Source organism: Hyperolius riggenbachi, chromosome 5, assembly GCF_040937935.1.
Source record: "Hyperolius riggenbachi isolate aHypRig1 chromosome 5, aHypRig1.pri, whole genome shotgun sequence".
NCBI classification, from domain to species: domain Eukaryota; kingdom Metazoa; phylum Chordata; class Amphibia; order Anura; family Hyperoliidae; genus Hyperolius; species Hyperolius riggenbachi.
The window spans coordinates 405,350,118-405,369,727 of NC_090650.1; the positions used below are offsets into that span (position 1 = coordinate 405,350,118).

The 19,610-nt window shown below is 45.0% G+C and overlaps 1 protein-coding gene across 1 annotated transcript in view; it reads right to left on the reverse strand.

The window, feature by feature from the left end:
• Nucleotides 1–19,610, reverse strand: part of CSMD3 (CUB and Sushi multiple domains 3) — a 1,539,978-nt gene that overhangs the window by 1,100,061 nt on the left and 420,307 nt on the right. Inside the window, exon 4 of the mRNA XM_068237930.1 lies at nucleotides 10,315–10,509. Coding sequence (XP_068094031.1) covers nucleotides 10,315–10,509 — 195 coding nt within the window. The remainder of the gene's footprint in view (nucleotides 1–10,314; nucleotides 10,510–19,610) is intronic.

The following is a 19,610-nucleotide window of genomic DNA, read 5'->3' on the forward strand; positions in this document are numbered from 1 at the left end:
TGAGTAACAGTTAAGGCATCCAATTACATTTATGTTTGCTAAAGAATGATTCTCCTCTGTATGTCAGTGTATATAAGCTGTGTTTTTCAGTTTTTGTCAGGAACCAGTCCGACGAAGGCTTTTTATAAGCCGAAAGCTCACTGTTCACTCATCTCTAAGTTAGCCAATAAATGGTATCATCCTGATTCAAAACTCCCAACTACAATCTAGACCCCCATCAAGCAAGGTGCTGCAAAGGCCATGACTACAAAGCAATTCCCAACCTAAATTGTACAATGGTGGATAAAAATTGAGTCCACGTATGGAGGATTCTTTTAATATTGTTTTATTATTGTTGTGCACTTGTCTTTTTTTCTTGGTTTGCGTGCTTGGCTTTGCCTAGGGGAATAAACAAAATAAAGTCTGGGGGCATTTCTGTGCATTTGTAAAGAATCTGGGAACTTTGAAAAACGTCTTCAAAGGCAAAGACTGACGACAGAGTTATTTTTAGAGAATAAATAGAGACAGGAAGCAGAACAAAAAACAAGCAATACAACCAACATGCCTAAAATGAACATCCAGCAATAAAAAAACAACAACAATAGGCTTTAATATGTGCTTTAGCTGCTGTATTTGATCAATCCATTTCCAAACTGCAAAAATGTGCATATAATTAGCATAATATTCACATCAACTCAGAATTATTAACATCTGTGAGACCATTCCTGGCTATCATACAGTGGGCATCTTTCCTAAGTACCTTCATAGTGTGTCTAAGTACGGTCATTCTTTTCTTTAATTTTTGTGATCTTTCCACAATATAATACTGTATGCATTGCAGCTGTATATGCAGAAAGCTCCTGTCTGTGAATCTTTCTTCACCATTCCCTCTTTTTACATCCTTGCATTTAGAATATGTTATACTGTAGCTTTTTGAAAAAGTTGGGAAATTGGGGTTGCAATTGAAATACCTATAGATATTTTTATGTAACATACCCTGACCTGAGGTGTCCTTAAAGTTTAGTCATAGGAGAAGGGGACAGTTAGAGTTTAGCTCCCAAGTCCCATAGCAAACATATCTCCATAGTTTGAGTAATGCCTAATATACACGATACGTTTTTCCACTCGATTTTCCACCCGATAGTTTTTCCGCTCGATCCTGCACTCGATTCTGTATGGGGGCAATGGGAAGCCTCCCCGTGGCGCTCCTGGATAGTGCTCATGTGGCATGAACTAATTCCCGCAGGGCGACCGCTTTGCGGTATTTGTTTTTTGACCCTGCATAGTTTGGCGTGCGAAAGCAAATGCATATTTGCATGAGCATTGCCTCATGAATAGCTAATTGAGCCAGATTTGCAGAGCCAGACTTGCAAGGGTTAAGACTTGGTGTTGGAGCACGCATAAATTTTCTTCAGGTAAGCATTTATTGTGGATGTATTCTTTGGAGGCGGGTGGAAGATAGCTTGCTCTGGTGGTGAGAGCCCTGGAGGGAGCTGTTTGCACCTGTCCTCCCCCCCCCCCCCCTCTGGAGTGTTGCGTGTGAGCCAGCCCCAGGCTCTAAAGCTTGGGGTGACCCATGCTTCACTCCTTTCTCATGTGGTGCCCCCAAGTTAATGCGCATGTAGCAGAATGCAATGGACGTTAAGGTAAGTGCCTGTTTTTAGTTACGGGAGGCTGGAGCGGATGGCTCCCCCTGGCGCCGGCCACGCTTGGGGGGGTTGCCTGCGCCACCCAGCCTCCCCCTCTGGGGTGCTGTTTTGGTTCCCAGGCGGTGAGAGTGCCTGGGACCCCGCGGTCCCCCGGTTGTATGAGGGCAATGGGAAGCCTCCCCGTGGTGCTCCTGGATAGTGCTCATGTGGCATGAACTAATTCCCGCAGGGCGACCGCTTTGCGGTATTTGTTTTTTGACCCTGCATAGTTTGGCGTGCGAAAGCAAATGCATATTTGCATGAGCATTGCCTCATGAATAGCTAAATGAGCCAGATTTGCAGAGCCAGACTTGCAAGGGTTAAGACTTGGTGTTGGAGCATGCATAAATTTTCTTCAGGTAAGCATAGTTTGAGTAATGCCTAATATACACGATATGTTTTTCCACTCGATTTTCCACCCGATCGTTTTTCCGCTCGATCCTGCACTCGATTCTGCACTCAATTCTCTTATCTTCCGCTCGTTTTTTTCTTTTCTTTTTCCATTCACTTCTATGAGAAATCGAGAAGTAAAACGATTGGGAGTAATATCGGACATGACAGAATTTATCAATTGGATGCATCTATCATATGGAAAATCGTAACGTGTGTACCCAGCATAACACTTAACTGCCTTAGGACCACAGTAATTGAAATCTACACCCTGTTTGTGGCTGCTTATTCTTGCCAGTGTGTAGATTTCAATTACTGAGTTTGTGAGGGCTCGCCGCTAGCGATTATCACGTTGATCACTCATCGCCGAAGGCCCCTTACCTAATCTCATTGGCTCACATTGATCACACGGTCAGGAGCCAATGAAATTAGCTCCTGACCGGCTTACAGAGCTCTGCTGTCATAGTAACGGCAGAGCGAAGAGCCTGCAGGGATAGGTGAGCTGCGCAAATGGCAAGAGTTGGATTTGTCTGTAGGAGACGGTATTTGATACCAGCAGTCTCTGGTCCTTAAGGGACCAGCAGAGACTACTGGTACACAAGTGGTTAAGAGATGTTAGGAGGAGGCATGAAACAGTCTGCACATGGCACCCGTACCAACACATAATTGCGTTATAGTGTGGAACCGAATAGTAGTTTACGCTACAGGGGATTTGTGCGGCAGCAGGGTGAGCCGTCATTTAGCTCACCATGTGCCCAACTCACTGGCGGTGTATATATACGTACGTCTCATGAGACAAACAAGTATAAGCAAAATTCTACATTGCTGATACACAGCGTCCAAACCACCAAGCAGCTATGTAATCTGTGCCCCAATTTTACCCAAGTGGATATTTATTATTTAGACTTAGATATTTGTTATTATTTTAGAAGTGGAAACATATTTAGAGAAGCCAAAAGGAGTACACAGCCTTCCTAGTAGCAGCAACAACAAAAAATGGTAACACACAAGAAGAATTGGATGTATAATAGTCTTGAAAAGTCATTCTGTCAAAACTGTTCTGCTTATTCTCCGCGTCTGCTGACAGCACCATTTTAAGACAAGAAGCATTTTCAAAACCACTCTTTATACATTTATGTGGGAAAATGAGGAACGCAGTGGCAGTACTTGACATTCCCTCACCGTAAATAACGGCAGTTGGCAAATAAAACTCCCGTCAATGCTGTGACATCTGGCCTGTAATGGAGGTGAACATTATCTATGCCTCGGTGGGGAACCGCAAGAAGATGTATAGAATTTGTATAGATTTACTAATGTTTTCCAGGGCTGGAGATCATGGAAGGACACATGTGATACTATAGCCTTGGCATGGATTCATTAAAAATGGTTCTTGTATCTATGTGTACCCTGCACCAAATTCCCTGAGCTCCACCACTGGATTTAAACTGGACCTGTAAGAAAAACAATTAGATACATACCAAAGTAGAGGGACACTTCTGGATGCTCCAGAGGCCACCCATGTCTACCTTGACCCCACCACTGCTGGCCGAGAACATCTTCCTTGTCGCAGCAATGCTCCCAATTGTGTACAAGCATGGCTGTACTGCATATGGAGGAGTCTACCTTAAGCTTGTGTAATAGCACAGAGCTGCTCACGCACAGAGGAAAAAGCTATGAACCAATAGCTTTGTGCTACTGCGCAGTCACACACCGTATAGGGCAGGGATATCAAACCGGTCCTTCAAGGGCCAAGGTCCTCACACATTTTTTACATAGCTCAAATGAATTGATGGGTCTGAATCAGGAAATGTGTGGTCCATCAGGTAGAACACATTCCTCTCTTTCTCAGTCCATCCTAAACTCTGGTATGGATCTGGCAAACCAGGCCTGGCGTTCGACACCTGTGATATAGGGACATGTGCAGTATGGCCATGCTCATGCATGTACTGGAGCACTGCCACAGAGACGCTCATTATTTTGGCTTATGAATCTTTTGCCAATGTAATTGGCCTGAGGAAGTGGGCCCCATTCTGAGTTGCATATGTTTGCAAAAATGTAACATAAAATCTGCACCTGCCCAAAATTATTGAGCATATCTAGATGCTACTTTGTAACTGTCTGATATGACTCGGGCAACCACTGCAGAATTGTACCATCTAATAGTAAATGTTAACAAGAAAAGCCCATCTTTGCAGAATCAATTATGTTCTCCAGCCCGGAAAAGAGTATGTGAAATGTCGGCCCTGGGCTCCCATATTGCAACTCTTTTTTTGGCTACGGAACACTCTTTTACCTGCTTCATATGAACTCCCATAATCAAACCCCCCTTTCTGGCACTGAAACCTAAAAGTTTCCTTCTCCTGTTGCCTAAACTTAAAGAGGAACTTCAGCCTAAACAAACATACTGTCATTAAGGTACATTAGTTATGTTAATTAAAATAGATAGGTAATATAATATCTTACCCACCCTGTTTTAAAAGAACAGGCAAATGTTTGATATCATGGGGGGAGCCATCTTTTTGGTTGAAAGAAGGTGACAGGGAGCATGTGTGCTGATCACCCCTCCCAGTTGCTAGGCAACATGAATAACAACATAGGAAATCTCATCATGCTTTGCACGACATTAGGGAAAAAAAGCCTGGGCAGTTTTCTTTGATGGGTGGAGCTTAGCTAAAAATGCAGCTAAAAATTATGCTTTGGTAAGAAAAACAAAGTTCTGATGCTGCGAAACTGCTAAAGAAACACCGAGCCTTTTCAGTTCTGCTGAGTAGATTTTTAGTCCGGAGGTTCACTTTAACTTAAACCCTTTATGCTAGCCTCATGCACCCAGGAAGCAGGGATGTAACTGAGGGTAGCAGCCCTTGCGACTGCAGGGGGACCCGAGGTCTGTGGGGGGGGGGGGGAAGGAACTACTTACCTTCTTTTTCTCTGATACTTAGAGTTGAGCTGAAATTTTCGTAATTTCGCATTACTATAATTACGCATGCGAAATTTGCGATTACGATGCGAAATTAGCGTAGCGAAATTGCCATTAAAATCGTAATTGAAAATACCGTAAGCGTAATTTTCAACACGAAATTTCGCGTTTCGTTCATGCCGTAATTTCGCATTAAACGCTACCGTAATTTCGCGTTAAACCGTAACGCTCCGTATAATATAAAAAAGCCGCCGACTTTAAGGGTTAATAGCAAAGCCCCCTTAAATGCTAAGAGACTCAAATTTAGAGAATATATTAAGGAGATCAGGAGGAATAAGAGGAAAATTTTTTTTTTCAAAAAGACCTTATAGTTTTTGAGAAAATCGATGTTAAAGTTTCAAAGTAAAAATGTATACATTTAAAAACCCGCCGACTTTAACGGTTAATAGCAAAGCCTGCTTAAAGTTTAGGAACACCAAATTCCTAGGGTATATTAAGGGGATCAGTGGGGATAAGAGGAAAATTTTTTTTTCAAAAAGACCTTATAGTTTTTGAGAAAATCGATTTTTAAGTTTCAAGGGCAAAAATGTCTTTTAAATGCGGAAAATGTCAGTTTTTTTTGCACAGGTAACAATAGTGTATTATTTTCATAGATTCCCCCAAGTGGGAAGAGTTTTACTTACTTCGTTCTGAGTGTGGGAAATATTAAAAAAAAACGACGTGGGGTCCCCCCTCCCAGACCTCTTTAACCCCTTGTCCCCCATGCAGGCTGGGATAGCCAGAATGCGGAGCACCGGCCGCGTGGGGCTCCGCACCCTGACTATACCAGCCCGCATGGTCCATGGATTGGGGGGTCTCGGAAGGGGAGGGGCAGCCAAGCTTTCCCCTCCCCCTCCGAGCCCTTGTCCAATCCAAGGACAAGGGGCTCTTCTCCACCTCCGATGGGCGGTGGAGGTGGAGGCCGAAATTGCCATTAAAATCGTAATTGAAAATACCGTAAGCGTAATTTTCAACGCGAAATTTCGCGTTTCGTTCATGCTGTAATTTCGCATTAAACGCTACCGTAATTTCGCGTTAAACCGTAACGCTCCGTATAATATAAAAAAGCCGCCGACTTTAAGGGTTAATAGCAAAGCCCCCTTAAATGCTAAGAGACTCAAATTTAGAGAATATATTAAGGAGATCAGGAGGAATAAGAGGAAAATTTTTTTTTTCAAAAAGACCTTATAGTTTTTGAGAAAATCGATGTTAAAGTTTCAAAGTAAAAATGTATACATTTAAAAACCCGCCGACTTTAACGGTTAATAGCAAAGCCTGCTTAAAGTTTAGGAACACCAAATTCCTAGGGTATATTAAGGGGATCAGTGGGAATAAGAGGAAAATTTTTTTTTCAAAAAGACCTTATAGTTTTTGAGAAAATCGATTTTTAAGTTTCAAGGGCAAAAATGTCTTTTAAATGCGGAAAATGTCAGTTTTTTTTGCACAGGTAACAATAGTGTATTATTTTCATAGATTCCCCCAAGTGGGAAGAGTTTTACTTACTTCGTTCTGAGTGTGGGAAATATTAAAAAAAAACGACGTGGGGTCCCCCCTCCCAGACCTCTTTAACCCCTTGTCCCCCATGCAGGCTGGGATAGCCAGAATGCGGAGCACCGGCCGCGTGGGGCTCCGCACCCTGACTATACCAGCCCGCATGGTCCATGGATTGGGGGGTCTCGGAAGGGGAGGGGCAGCCAAGCTTTCCCCTCCCCCTCCGAGCCCTTGTCCAATCCAAGGACAAGGGGCTCTTCTCCACCTCCGATGGGCGGTGGAGGTGGAGGCCGCGATTTCCTGGGTGGGGGGTTCATGGTGGAATCTGGGAGTCCCCTTTAAAAAGAGGTCCCCCAGATGCCCACCCCCCCTCCCAGGAGAAATGAGTATAGAGGTACTTGTACCCCTTACCCATTTCCTTTAAGAGTTAAAAGTAAATAAACACACAAACACATAGAAAAAGTATTTTAATTGAACAAAAAACATAACCACGAAAAAAGTCCTTTAATATTCTTAATTAACCATTAATACTTACCTGTCCCTTTAAATAAATGATCCCACGCAATATCCTCGGAAATGTTCTATCAGTTACAATGTAACAAAGTTATTACAATGTAACAACTTTGTTACATTGTAACTACGCCGCACCCGACGTCACTCACCGCCGCCGCCGCGTCTGCGCTGCAGGACCCGACAGAGCTCTGAGCAATAGCTCAGAGCTCTCGAAAGCATCTTTGTATTTGGGCTCCAAGGAGCCCCATTGGTCCTTAGCAGACCAATGGGGTTCCTTCTGATTTGAAGGAACCCCATTGGTCTGCTAAGGACCAATGGGGCTCCTTGGAGCCCAAATACAAAGATGCTTCTCAGAGCTCTGAGCTATATAGTTCAGAGCTCTGTCGGGTCCGTGCAGGACGCTAAGTCCCCGCCGGCTCCGCTGCCCTCCCCGCCTCTCCCACATGTCACCCACATGTCACCCACATGTGGGTGACATGTGGGTGACAGATGTGGGCGGGGTGGACAGCGGGAGCTGCGGGGACTTAGCGTCCTGCACGGACGCGTATGCGGCGGCTGAGCGGTGAGTGGCGTCGGGTGCGGCGTAGTTACAATGTAACAAAGTTGTTACATTGTAATAACTTTGTTACATTGTAACTGATAGAACATTTCCGAGGATATTGCGAGGGATCATTTATTTAAAGGGACAGGTAAGTATTAATGGTTAATTAAGAATATTAAAGGACTTTTTTCGTGGTTATGTTTTTTGTTCAATTAAAATACTTTTTCTAAGTGTCTGTGTGTTTATTTACTTTAACTCTTAAAGGAAATGGGTATGGGGTACAAGTACCTCTATACTCATTTCTCCTGGGAGGGGGGGTGGGCATCTGGGGGACCCCTTTTTAAAGGGGACTCCCAGATTCCACCATGAACCTCCCCCCCCAGGAAATCGCGGCCTCCACCTCCACCGCCCATCGGAGGTGGAGAAGAGCCCCTTGTCCTTGGATTGGACAAGGGCTCGGAGGGGGAGGGGAAAGCTTGGCTGCCCCTCCCCTTCCGAGACCCCCCAATCCATGGACCATGCGGGCTGGTATAGTCAGGGTGCGGAGCCCCACGCGGCCGGTGCTCCGCATTCTGGCTATCCCAGCCTGCATGGGGGACAAGGGGTTAAAGAGGTCTGGGAGGGGGGACCCCACGTCGTTTTTTTTTTATATTTCCCACACTCAGAACGAAGTAAGTAAAACTCTTCCCACTTGGGGGAATCTATGAAAATAATACACTATTGTTACCTGTGCAAAAAAAACTGACATTTTCCGCATTTAAAAGACATTTTCGCCCTTGAAACTTAAAAATCGATTTTCTCAAAAACTATAAGGTCTTTTTGAAAAAAAAATTATTCCTCTTATTCCTCCTGATCTCCTTAATATATTCTCCAAATTTGAGGCTCTTAGCATTTAAGGGGGCTTTGCTATTAACCCTTAAAGTCGGCGGCTTTTTTATAGTATACGGAGCGTTACGGTTTAACGCGAAATTACGGTAGCGTTTAATGCGAAATTACGGAATGATACGACTGTAATGTGAACATTACGCGAAAATTACGCTTACGCGAAATTTCGCGAAATCCTTCTTCATTACGATTATGTACTTACGGCCATAATCGTAATTACACTAATTACGCGAAATTTCGCAAAATCGTAATTAGGTCATTACGCTCATCTCTACTGATACTCCAGGTGTTTTTGTGGCTACACATGTTATGGGTGTGAAGATCCTGATGGCCACACTTGTTTTATGAGCCTTGTAAGATGGACCCCCAGGCTTTGAAGGTCACCAAGAGGAGGCAAAGAATACTAAAGTTTTGCGTAGGTTCCCCATGATTTGTAGTTATGCCCCTGCCATGAAGCCCCCCCCCCTTCCTGGTCCCTCTGGCATTGAGGACACTGTTTCTAAAAAGTCCGCGCTCACAATCTAGGTTAAGAAACAAATGGAGTCTCACTGTCCTTATTCGGGTTGTCCACAGACCATCCCGGTCAGGGTTCGCACTGTAAGTGCCCTTGGTGCTCCAAAGATGTATCAGCCAAGATTCACGTTATATGCAAAAGAGAAATAAAACAAACATAGTGTGGCACTGTATGCACTATGAATTTTCCAACACCTCTCCAAAGTGTAGACCTCCGTCACCTAGCACACCACACCAACTGTGCCTGGACACCCCCCAATGTGCCCGCACTCACCCTGTTACCCTCCTAAATATCCGGAGGTGGGAATGATAGCTTTTGGGGGTAGAGGTTATCCACACTTTCCACACGTGCCGAAGCTCCGCCCAATGCATTTCGTCAATAGATTACTCATCTATTGACGAAATGCATTGGGCGGAGCTTCGGCACACGTGACCAGCAGGCAACATATCCGGAAGTGCACGGAGATACGAGCGGAGGAGCGTGGATCTGATACAGCGCGGATTGAGACAGCTGCCCGGGAACTGTACCTTGTATCCTATATGCGCTTGATACTCCTACCGCATGTGAGTGCATTACTTTTTAGCTATTAAAAGTTTTATGGTTTTACACTATCAGAGTGTCTTTCAGTCATAGTGCTGTTTATGGAACAAGTGGATTGCTGAGCCTCGGAAAGTGTGGATAACCTCTACCCCCAAAAGCTATCATTCCCACCCCTGGATATTTAGGAGGGTAACAGGGTGAGTGCGGGCACATTGGGGGGTGTCCAGGCACAGTTGGTGTGGTGTGCTAGGTGACGGAGGTCTACACTTTGGAGAGGTGTTGGAAAATTCATAGTGCATACAGTGCCACACTATGTTTGTTTTATTTCTCTTTTGCATATAACGTGAATCTTGGCTGATACATCTTTGGAGCACCAAGGGCACTTACAGTGCGAACCCTGACCGGGATGGTCTGTGGACAACCCGAATAAGGACAGTGAGACTCCATTTGTTTCCTAACCTAGATTGTGAGCGCGGACTTTTTAGAATCAGTTTGACTTTTATTGTAACCACAGCAATATTGAGACGCAAACCACGTTTGCAATTATATCATTGTTTTTTATCCTAAGCGCATAAGATTTGTTTTATTTATTGAGGACACTGTAAATGGAAGCACTGAGGCACCTTCTCGTTTGTGCTGTGCATTCTCCAAGTAAACAAGGCCTAAATTCCAGGTGGACTTGAGATGAAGGAGTTCATAGAAGGATAAGAAGTGTACAGCGCCCGTCGTTGTTTAAAAAGAACTAAATACTGACAGGTTCTCTTTAAAATATGACAGAAACCTTGTTTATTTTACCCAGCACATTGCTGAAACATACCTCTGCATATAGGAACAGGAAAATCCCAGGTTGCCGTGTTTGCAGAGTTGGCGATACACGTGAGCTGCGGGTGACCATCGAGAATGTACCCTGTAACACAGCTGTATCGGATTTTGTCACCAACATCAAACTTCGTGCCAGACAGGACGCCCTTTGGCGGTACGCCAGGATTCCCGCAGGAGCTGCTCCGTAATTCTGAGAGAGGAAAGATGAAGGTACCGTGTCAGGAACATAATTAAGACAGCATCGTTAATAGAACTTCATAAATAACACTGTGAACTTTGTTTAACCATAATATCATGTTAATGCATTCATAAACTGTACAGCGAGCAAGAGATAAACAGAGAACTTGGAAAATCTGCTATCAACACAAGACGGTCAAAAGATGCTTCTCACAAATGTACGCTATTATGTGGAATCTGCATTTCCGATCTGATTCCGTGGTAAACGTGTACATTCTTTAACTGGCCTAATACTTCAGAGTTTACTGATTAGCCTAAAATTTCTATGGTAATCCGATTTTTGCAGCACAATACTAATTCTCTGATTGGTCCAGTGCTTCAAAGTCCTCCTGTGATCGGACAAACAGTCCGTGTGATGGAATAAAGAGCTATATATTACATTTTGTTAGTGCTGACCCATCTTTCTACTGTGGAGCAGAGCCCCAGGGACACAAGAGCTGGGGTCGTGGCACACCCAGAGCCGGGACAAGGTCCTCTAGCACCCAAGGCTGATTCACCAAAGTATGCCCCTCCATCCCTCCTACACCAGCCATCACACACTAATAGACTAAGAGGCGCCCCAGGGCTCCCAACCCCCAGAACACCTAAGGCTGCATTTCCACTTATGCGGTGGGAATCGTCACGGAAAAAATTTGCATGCGGATGCGAATTTCGCATGCGGGTCTATGCAAATTTTATGCAAATTCGCATGGATGACGATGTATGCGAATGCAACCATGGCAGTGCTGGTGTGATTTTTCCATTGTTTCTATGCGAATTCGCATGCGAATTCGCATGAAAATTTGCATACCCAAACCGCATGTGAATTTCCTATTAAATACATTGTATGCGATTCGCATAGCGGTTTGCGGTATGCAAATTCTGATGGCTCTGCCATGCACATTTTTTTCTGCACAGAAGAACGCAAAGGAATCCTGACAAGTGGAAACAGTCCCATTCACTTGTATTGCTATGCAAATTCGCATGCGAAAAACGCATGCAAATTCGCGATGGTGGAAATGGGCCCTTAATCTCTAGTTATCTGGCTTACAATCACTGCCATGTATCCCCTTTTCTTATTTCTCTCTGCTTCAAACACAATAGTAGAATTATAGCTGAGTGAGTTGTGCGCTCCCTCCTACACTGCACCCTGAGGCTGGAGCCTCTCTCGCCTCTGCCTCGGCCTGGGCCTGGGCACACCTTATTTACTTCCTGTGGTGCACTTTCTCAAATTGGAATTTCCTCTATTTACTCAGTGCACCCATCATCTCCCCTCGCTCCATAGGAAGTAAAGCCATCATATTTCTTGCCCTTTAATAATTAAATATCAAAGTGGCTGGATAGTGTACTGCTTAAGGGCACCACCTTTGACATGGTGGACCAGGGTTTGAATCCTGGCTAGAGTTGGTACCTATTCAGTAAAGAGTTCAAGGCAGGACTTCCTAACACTGCAGGGTGGCTTCTTGAGCGCTTTGAGTCCGACAGGAGAAAAGCACTATACAAATGTTTGGATTTTTACTATCATGTCCCATCCATGACAAGTGCCACCACCATGTCCCCTTAACAAACACATACATTATCCTCCCTCTCTTACAACTAAAATAGCCATGATGTCTCCCATTAACAAGTACTGCCATTTTTCTCCTTTCCTTCCTTCATAAGTACAGCTAACCCCCAAACCACACGTAGTTCTCATATGTTTGATGCTTTCTACTTGACTGGCTGCTTTGCTGACCCCACACCTGAAACAAGCAGGCCTCCAGTGTAGCTACATTCGGGTGTCAGATCACCTGACCTGCGTACCTATGATGGTTTAATGACATCTAGTATTAGACTGTGTTCCCACCAGTAGATACATCATGTGTGGTCTGGCTGTACCCTGGGGCAGATGCGTTACCCCCATAGGCTATATGTGGCAGTACATTCACCTGGCCCGGGATTATCGGGGACAGCACAGAAGTGCGGCCCGCTTACCACAACAGATCCCACGGATACGTTGCCAAGTGTGAATTGCTCCTATATATAAAATAGGAGCCGTTCACTGTCAGTTTCATGGTGAGCAGAGAACTGTCAAAAAATATTTATTCTCAGCTCAAGCGGGAACAGTATTTATGGCGTCCATGCTTGTGACCATATTTTAAAGGCACCTGTATTGACCTTTAGAAGTGGGCTGAGATCCATGAAATGTATTGTCATTTTAGTTGTGCTGAATAAATCATTTAATCGTTTTACATTTACCCTGTGGTTTGAGTTCTTACATCTGGTGATTGTAATGATTTGTGTCAGCAAAGAACAGAATTCTGATTATTAGGTGATCTGCAGTATCACCTATAATGCAGATATATACCGGATTATATGGTGATCTGCAGAATCACCTATAATGCTGGTATATAAGAAGCTGATGTGACAACAAATAGCAATGAGTGATTGGTGCAATAGTAGTACTGATAGCTTTGGGAATACCTCACCAGAGGAGCTGGTGCGTACTAGCAGTACAGTATCCCTCACCAGAGTCAAGGGCCCTCTGGTGAGAGTAGAGTGGTCAGACCGATCGGGTTTGGCAACAATAGTACTAATAGCTTTGGCAATACCTCACCAGAGGCGCTGGTGTGTACTAACAGTACAGTGCCCCTCACCAGAGTCAAGGGCCCTCTGGTGAGAGTAGAGTAGTCAGACAGATGGGGTTCGGCAACAGACAGAGGCAGTACAAAATCAGGAGGCAGAGACAGAAAGGTTTAAGCAAGCAGAGTCTGCAGCAAGATCAGATGAGCAGAGGTGCAAAGTCACTGAGCAGAATAGTCAGAATGAGCCATAGTCATGCACAAATAATAACACAGTAATGTAAATGTTTAAGGCTATCAAACAATTCCTATCTTGTGTGAAATTCCCGGTTTCCTCCCGGATCCAAGCACACCGGAACTATCTAAGGGTCTGTCTGAGCACTAACACAGAGTATTTGCAACAGCAGACAAGTTGCGAGTGATTCAGCTAGGTTTTTGAAACAGAGGAGACCCTTCAGCCACGCCCCCCTCCTATCAAGCAATGAGGAGCGGCGAGCGGCTCCTCTGACGTCAGCCGACCGGCCGGTCATCTGACGCGCCTCCTCCCCGCATAAAGGTCCTGTCTGTGCACGCGCACACGCGACAAAGCAACCCTATATGAAACTGACAGACCCGTCCTCGGCGTGCTAGACACCTGAGGCACGGATACATTGCTAAACAGGGAGCTGGAGGCAGCTGCGGTGGTAGCGCTATTCCCCGCGGCTGCCTCTCCAGCATTTGTTACAGTGGTAAAGACACCTAGTGGTGCTCATCACAAGCTCGTGATCACGAGTAACTCGTGAGCACAAGCTGTTTTTTTTGCGATCACGACGTCATAATCGGCTTTAGTGATTGGCTCTCGTTCACGAATGCTAATCATGAATGCACTCGTGATTGCACTTGTTCCCTGACTCGTGATCATGGTATTCGTGATTAAAAACCCGCCAACTTTAGCGGTTAATAACAAAGCCCCCTTACATGCCAGAAACTAGGGATGGGACGACGAATGCGGCGAATCCACGAATCCCTCGAATATTAGTAAATACGCTTGCAAATGTCCTCCTCCCTCCCCCCGCAGCCTCCTCCGCTTGCCCCCCGCATAAATAAGAGGAAGCAGCCTCTCACCTCTAGCGTGGAGCCCGGAGAGGCAGACCTCCTGCAGAATTCCTTATTCCCACTAGTGACTGGCTCTTACTAAGTCATCAGTAAGAGCCGGTCTGGCGGCCACTAGGGGGAACTAGGAAGTGAAGTCTGCCGCACTGCACTCCACACTGGAGGTGAGAGGCTGCTTCTCCTTATTTATGCAGGAGGGGGGGGAAGCGGAGGAGGCTGCGGGCGAAGGGAGGAGGATATGCTAACTATACTGAAGCCCCCTTACCCAGCTACCTACACTGCATCCCCTCATAGCCTGCTACCTATACCGAAGGCCCCCATAGCCTGCTACCTATACCAAAGCCCCCCATAGCCTGCTACCTATATTGAAGCTCCCCATAGCCTGCTACCTATATTGAAGACCCCCATACTGAAGCCCCCCATAGCCTGCTACCTACACTGCAGCCCCTCATAGCCTGCTACCTATACCAAAGCCCCCCATAGCCTGCTACCTATACCAAAGCCCCCCATAGCCTGCTACCTATATTGAAGCCCCCATAGCCTGCTACCTATATTGAAGCCCCCCATAGCCTGCTAACTATACTGAAGCCCCCCATACTGAAGCCCACCATAGCCTGCTACCTATACTGAAGCCCCACATAGCCTGCTAACTATAATGAAGCCCCCCCATAGCCTGCTACCTATACTGAAGCCCCCCATAGCCTGCTAACTATACTGAAGCCCCCATACTGAAGCCCCCCATAGCCTGCTACCTATACTGAACCCATAGCTTGCTACCTATACTGAAGCGCCCCATCGCCTTCGCCTGCTAACTATACCGAAGCCCCCCATAGCCTGCTACCTATACCGAAGCCCCCCATAGCCTGCTACCTATATTAAAACCCCCCAAACTGAAGCCCCCCATAGCCTGTTACCTATACTGAAGCACCCCCATAGCCTGCTACCTATACTGAAGCCCCCCATAGCCTGCTAACTATACTGAAGCCTCCCATAGCCTGCTAACTATACTGAAGCACCCCCATAGCCTGCTACCTATACTGAAGCCCCCTATACCCTGCTAACTATACCGAAGCCCCCCATAGCCTGCTACCTATATTGAAGCCCCCCAAACTGAAGCCCCCCATAGCCTGTTCCTATACTGAAGCACCCCCATAGCCTGCTACTTATACTGAAGCCCCCCATAGCCTGCTAACTATACTAAATCCCCCCCATAGCCTGCTAACTATACTGAAGCCCCCCATAGTCTGCTAACTATACTGAAGCACCCCATAGCCTGCTACCTATACTGAAGCCCCCTATACCCTGCTGCCTATACTGAAGGCCCCTTACCCAGCTACCTATGCTGCAGCCCCTCATAGCCTGCTAACTATACTGAAGCACCTTCATAGCCTGCTACCTATACTGAAGCCCCCCATAGCATGCTAACTATACTGAAGCCCCCCCTGCTTCCTATACTGAAGGCCCCTATACCCTGCTGCCTATAGTGAAGCCCTCCATAGCCTGCTACCTATACTGAAGCCCCCTATACCCTGCTACCTATACTGAAGGCCCCTATACCCTGCTACCTATACTGAAGGCCCCTATACCCTGCTGCCTATACTGAAGCCCCTCATAGTCTGCTACCTATACTGAAGGCCCCTATACCCTACTACCTATACTGAAGCCCCCTATACTCTGCTACCTATACTGAAGGCCCCTATACCCTGCTGCCTATACTGAAGGCCACTATACCCTGCTGCCTATACTGAAGGCCCCTATACCCTACAACCTATACTGAAGGCCCCTATACCTTGCAACCTATAGTAAAGGCCCCTATACCTTGCTAGCTATACTAAAGACACCTTTACTTAGCTACCTATAGTGTGGGCACCTATGCCTGGGTACCTATACTGCGGGCAACTATACCATGGATCACACAATTCTTATGTGCAGGATTCGTTAGATTCGGGATTCGAAAGGTTCGAGATATTCGAGAACCTTTTTAGATTCGGATCCGGATTTGATTCGAAGAAATTGTGGATTCGTCCCATCCCTACCAGAAACACCAAATTTGCCAGATATGTTAAGAAAAACAGTGGAAACAAGAGGAAAAAAAGTTTCAAAGAAAAAAGTATACATTTAAATGCGGTAAACACATTAACTGTCATTTACTGCATATAAATGTATACTTTTTTCCTTTGTAACTTAAAAATTGATTTTCTCAAAAACTCTAAGGTCTTTTTGAAAAAAAAAATGTCCTCTTCCCACTGTTCTTCTTAAAGCGGTATAGAACCCTGACATAATATTCAACAAAAACATGTTTTCCTACTTTTTATATGCCAATGGTTATCACATTTGCATTTGTGCATAGGTATTATTATTCATTTAGAAATGACAAGTTCCTAAAAGTACAGTTTTTTGCTTTGAGAGCTGCCTTTGCATTTTATTCATAACTGGTTTTATTCATGTTGTATTGAAGGCAAAAATGCTTTGAGCGTCTGTCTGTGTCCAGGAGCTTCTGCACAGTCAGAGAATGTGTCACATTCCTCACTTGATACAATTAAGTAAACACAAGATAACATCTCTACTTCGGATGCGTCCAGATTTCTCTGCGCTGAACTTTCAAACGCTGTGTTTAACTAATCGAATGCTGCTCTACTAAAAAAAAAATGGTGGTAGTATATAATAAGCTGTAAATAATTTTTTACAGCAAAGAAGAAATGCTGGGTTGCATTCCGCTTTAACATATCTGGCAAATTTGGTGTTTCTAGCATGTAAGGGGGCTTTGCTATTAACCGCTAAAGTCGGCGGGTTTTTAATCCGATCTGTTTATATTCGTGATGGTGATCACGAGTCAATTCGTAAGTGGGCGAGTCGAATTCGCGGTCACTCGAATACGTGATTGGGGGTATCCGAGCACCTCCGAAGACACCTCCCTCCTCCTTATTATTTTCTGTTTCATTGCATTACTTATTTTGGGGGGCCTCCAACCCTAGTACAAGTGGGAACAAAGCCTTAGAGGCTGGGGAAGAGGCATACGGTATACGCTCAACAAGGGGCCTTTATTAAGAAAGAATACAAATATCAGATTTTCCTTACAGTGGGTTTCCATTGATATCACATAATCCTGTGTGTCCACATCGTTTTCTTCACTTCTTTCATTGAACTTTTTTTTTTCTGTCGTGTCATTCCATGAAAGTGCAGAATTACGAGAAGACCAACATCTCTTACTGAAGATAACTCTCTTTCTTCTCCGCAATTGTCTATTAAATAAGACCTATCAGAGCGAGAGGGTTTCTGTGTCTTGAGTGAGATGGTGCTTGGAATTTACAATATACGTATAGTGGGCGTAATTACTCTTCCAGGTACACTGTTACATGGTTATCTCTACAATGTGGTCTATTATGAGAGAACGTTTGAGACAGAGTAGACCCATTCTCTTGTTGTTGGAGATTGACCGCCATTCAAAAAAATAATTTTACTTCATTTCATCGCCTTCTCTCTATTATGCACTTTGCTCTCTGGGTTACAATGGAAGTATATCAGATTCATTAGTGCCATATAAAACAAAATGCTTTGGGATTTCTGAAAGTCATTTTATTCTTTAGCAATATTCATGGAAGCAGCGAGACGGCAATCAGTTCAACAGGACTGGCATTTAAAGAGGGCCTGTAGTGAAAATAACTTAATGAATAAAAATTGCTTCGTTTTTTACAGTATTTATAAATGATTAAAATGTACCCGAGATGCATAGGAAAAAACAAAAAAATCACACATACCTGGGGCTTCCTCCAGCCCCCTTTGGCCTGATCTCTCCCTTGGCGCCTTCTTCTGCCTCCTCGATCTTCTGTAAGGGGTCCTGGTATCTTCGGCCAGTCGGGGTCAGTCGGTGCATGCGTAGTGCAGCTGTGCACGCTCTCCCATCTCGCTCCCGTGGCCAGGAGAGTTCTGCACCTGCGCAATACCATAGTACTGCATATCTCAGAAAGCTCCCAGCAACAGGAGCACGGCAGGGTGGGCGTGCACGGCCAGGCTGTGCATGCGCGGTAAGCCCCGTCTGGCCAAGATACCGGGAGCCCTTACAGAGGATACAGAAGGCGGATGACGGTGCCGAGGGAGCGATCAGGTCATAGGGGGTTGGAAGAAGCACCATGTATGTATGAATTTTTGGTTTTATTCATATCAGGTTCCCTTGAAGGCCTAGTTCACAGTGCTCAGTTGCATAGCAGAATAATTCTGCATGTCATCTCAATGCCTGTGAAATTCTATGGGGCTGCTCAGAGTACAGCATTGTAATGGGTTGTGTTATTCTAAGTGGCTGCATGCAGGCTATGTCCAGTCTCCATTGCAGTTCACATACATTATAAAAAAACATCAAGTACACCAGCACTCGGTATTCCAGAAGAAAAATGCTCTTTTATTGAGCCATTATATCCACAGTACTGTGGATATAATGGCTCAATAAAAGAGTGTTTTTCCTCTGGAATACGGAGGGCTGGTATATTTGATGTTCGGATATTACTGATTGGCAGACCTATGCCATAATACCAAGCACCCGACTTTTGAACTATTGGTGCGCCCACTCACAACCTTTTGATCTTGCACATACATTATAACATGTGCGCTATGCAACTGATGACTGTGAATCCAGCCTGTGTGCCAGTGTTTGCCCATTGTAAAATCTTTCCACACCTAGATTTGTGATTAGTGGCTGGATAGAGCACTGGTTAAGGGCTCTGCCTCTGACACAGGAGACCAAAGGGTAAAGTGCAATAGAAATGTTATTTGTCGTGTCTTTGTTTACACTCGGAAATTTATCACAAGTGGCAGCATTTTTAGTCCTGTCAGGTGCAGGTCTGCAGAATGTTTGTTTCTGAGAATTCCGAAGCCAGTGAAAATAATGCATGGTCTCCCAGAATGTTCTGGAAAAATAATTCTGCATAGCTAAACAGTCTGGGATAAGCATCACTGGGAAGGCAGGACTGCATGTTGATGTACGGCTAGTGGGTATCCTGAGTAATTTACGACATTCAAATTTATGTCACTACAGTGCCACTTTAAAGTCCAAGCACACACACAAAAAAAGGGGTTTAGATAGGCTTGAAAGTGCTTGAAGGTGATTAAACTGAGTACAAAGTAAATTGTTGCCGGGAGACTTGGGCGCAGGGTAAAGCTAATATATGTCCAGGCTGTGTTAATTACTATTCCCCCTCCAGGTCCATTGGTAGGGAATGAAGTGATTCGGTTTTCAGCTATTGCTGGCAGCTGAATTACAGTGTTTTAAAAGTAAGTTCAGTGGCATCTTCCGACGGCGCCAAAGTTACTCACTGTCTGTGTGCCGCTATAGCCGTATTTTCTATTACGGTCTATGGTGGCGCCGGATGCGCCTAAATCCCCTGCGCTGGATCCCATGTGTTTGGATAAAACACTCCCCCTGCCTGCA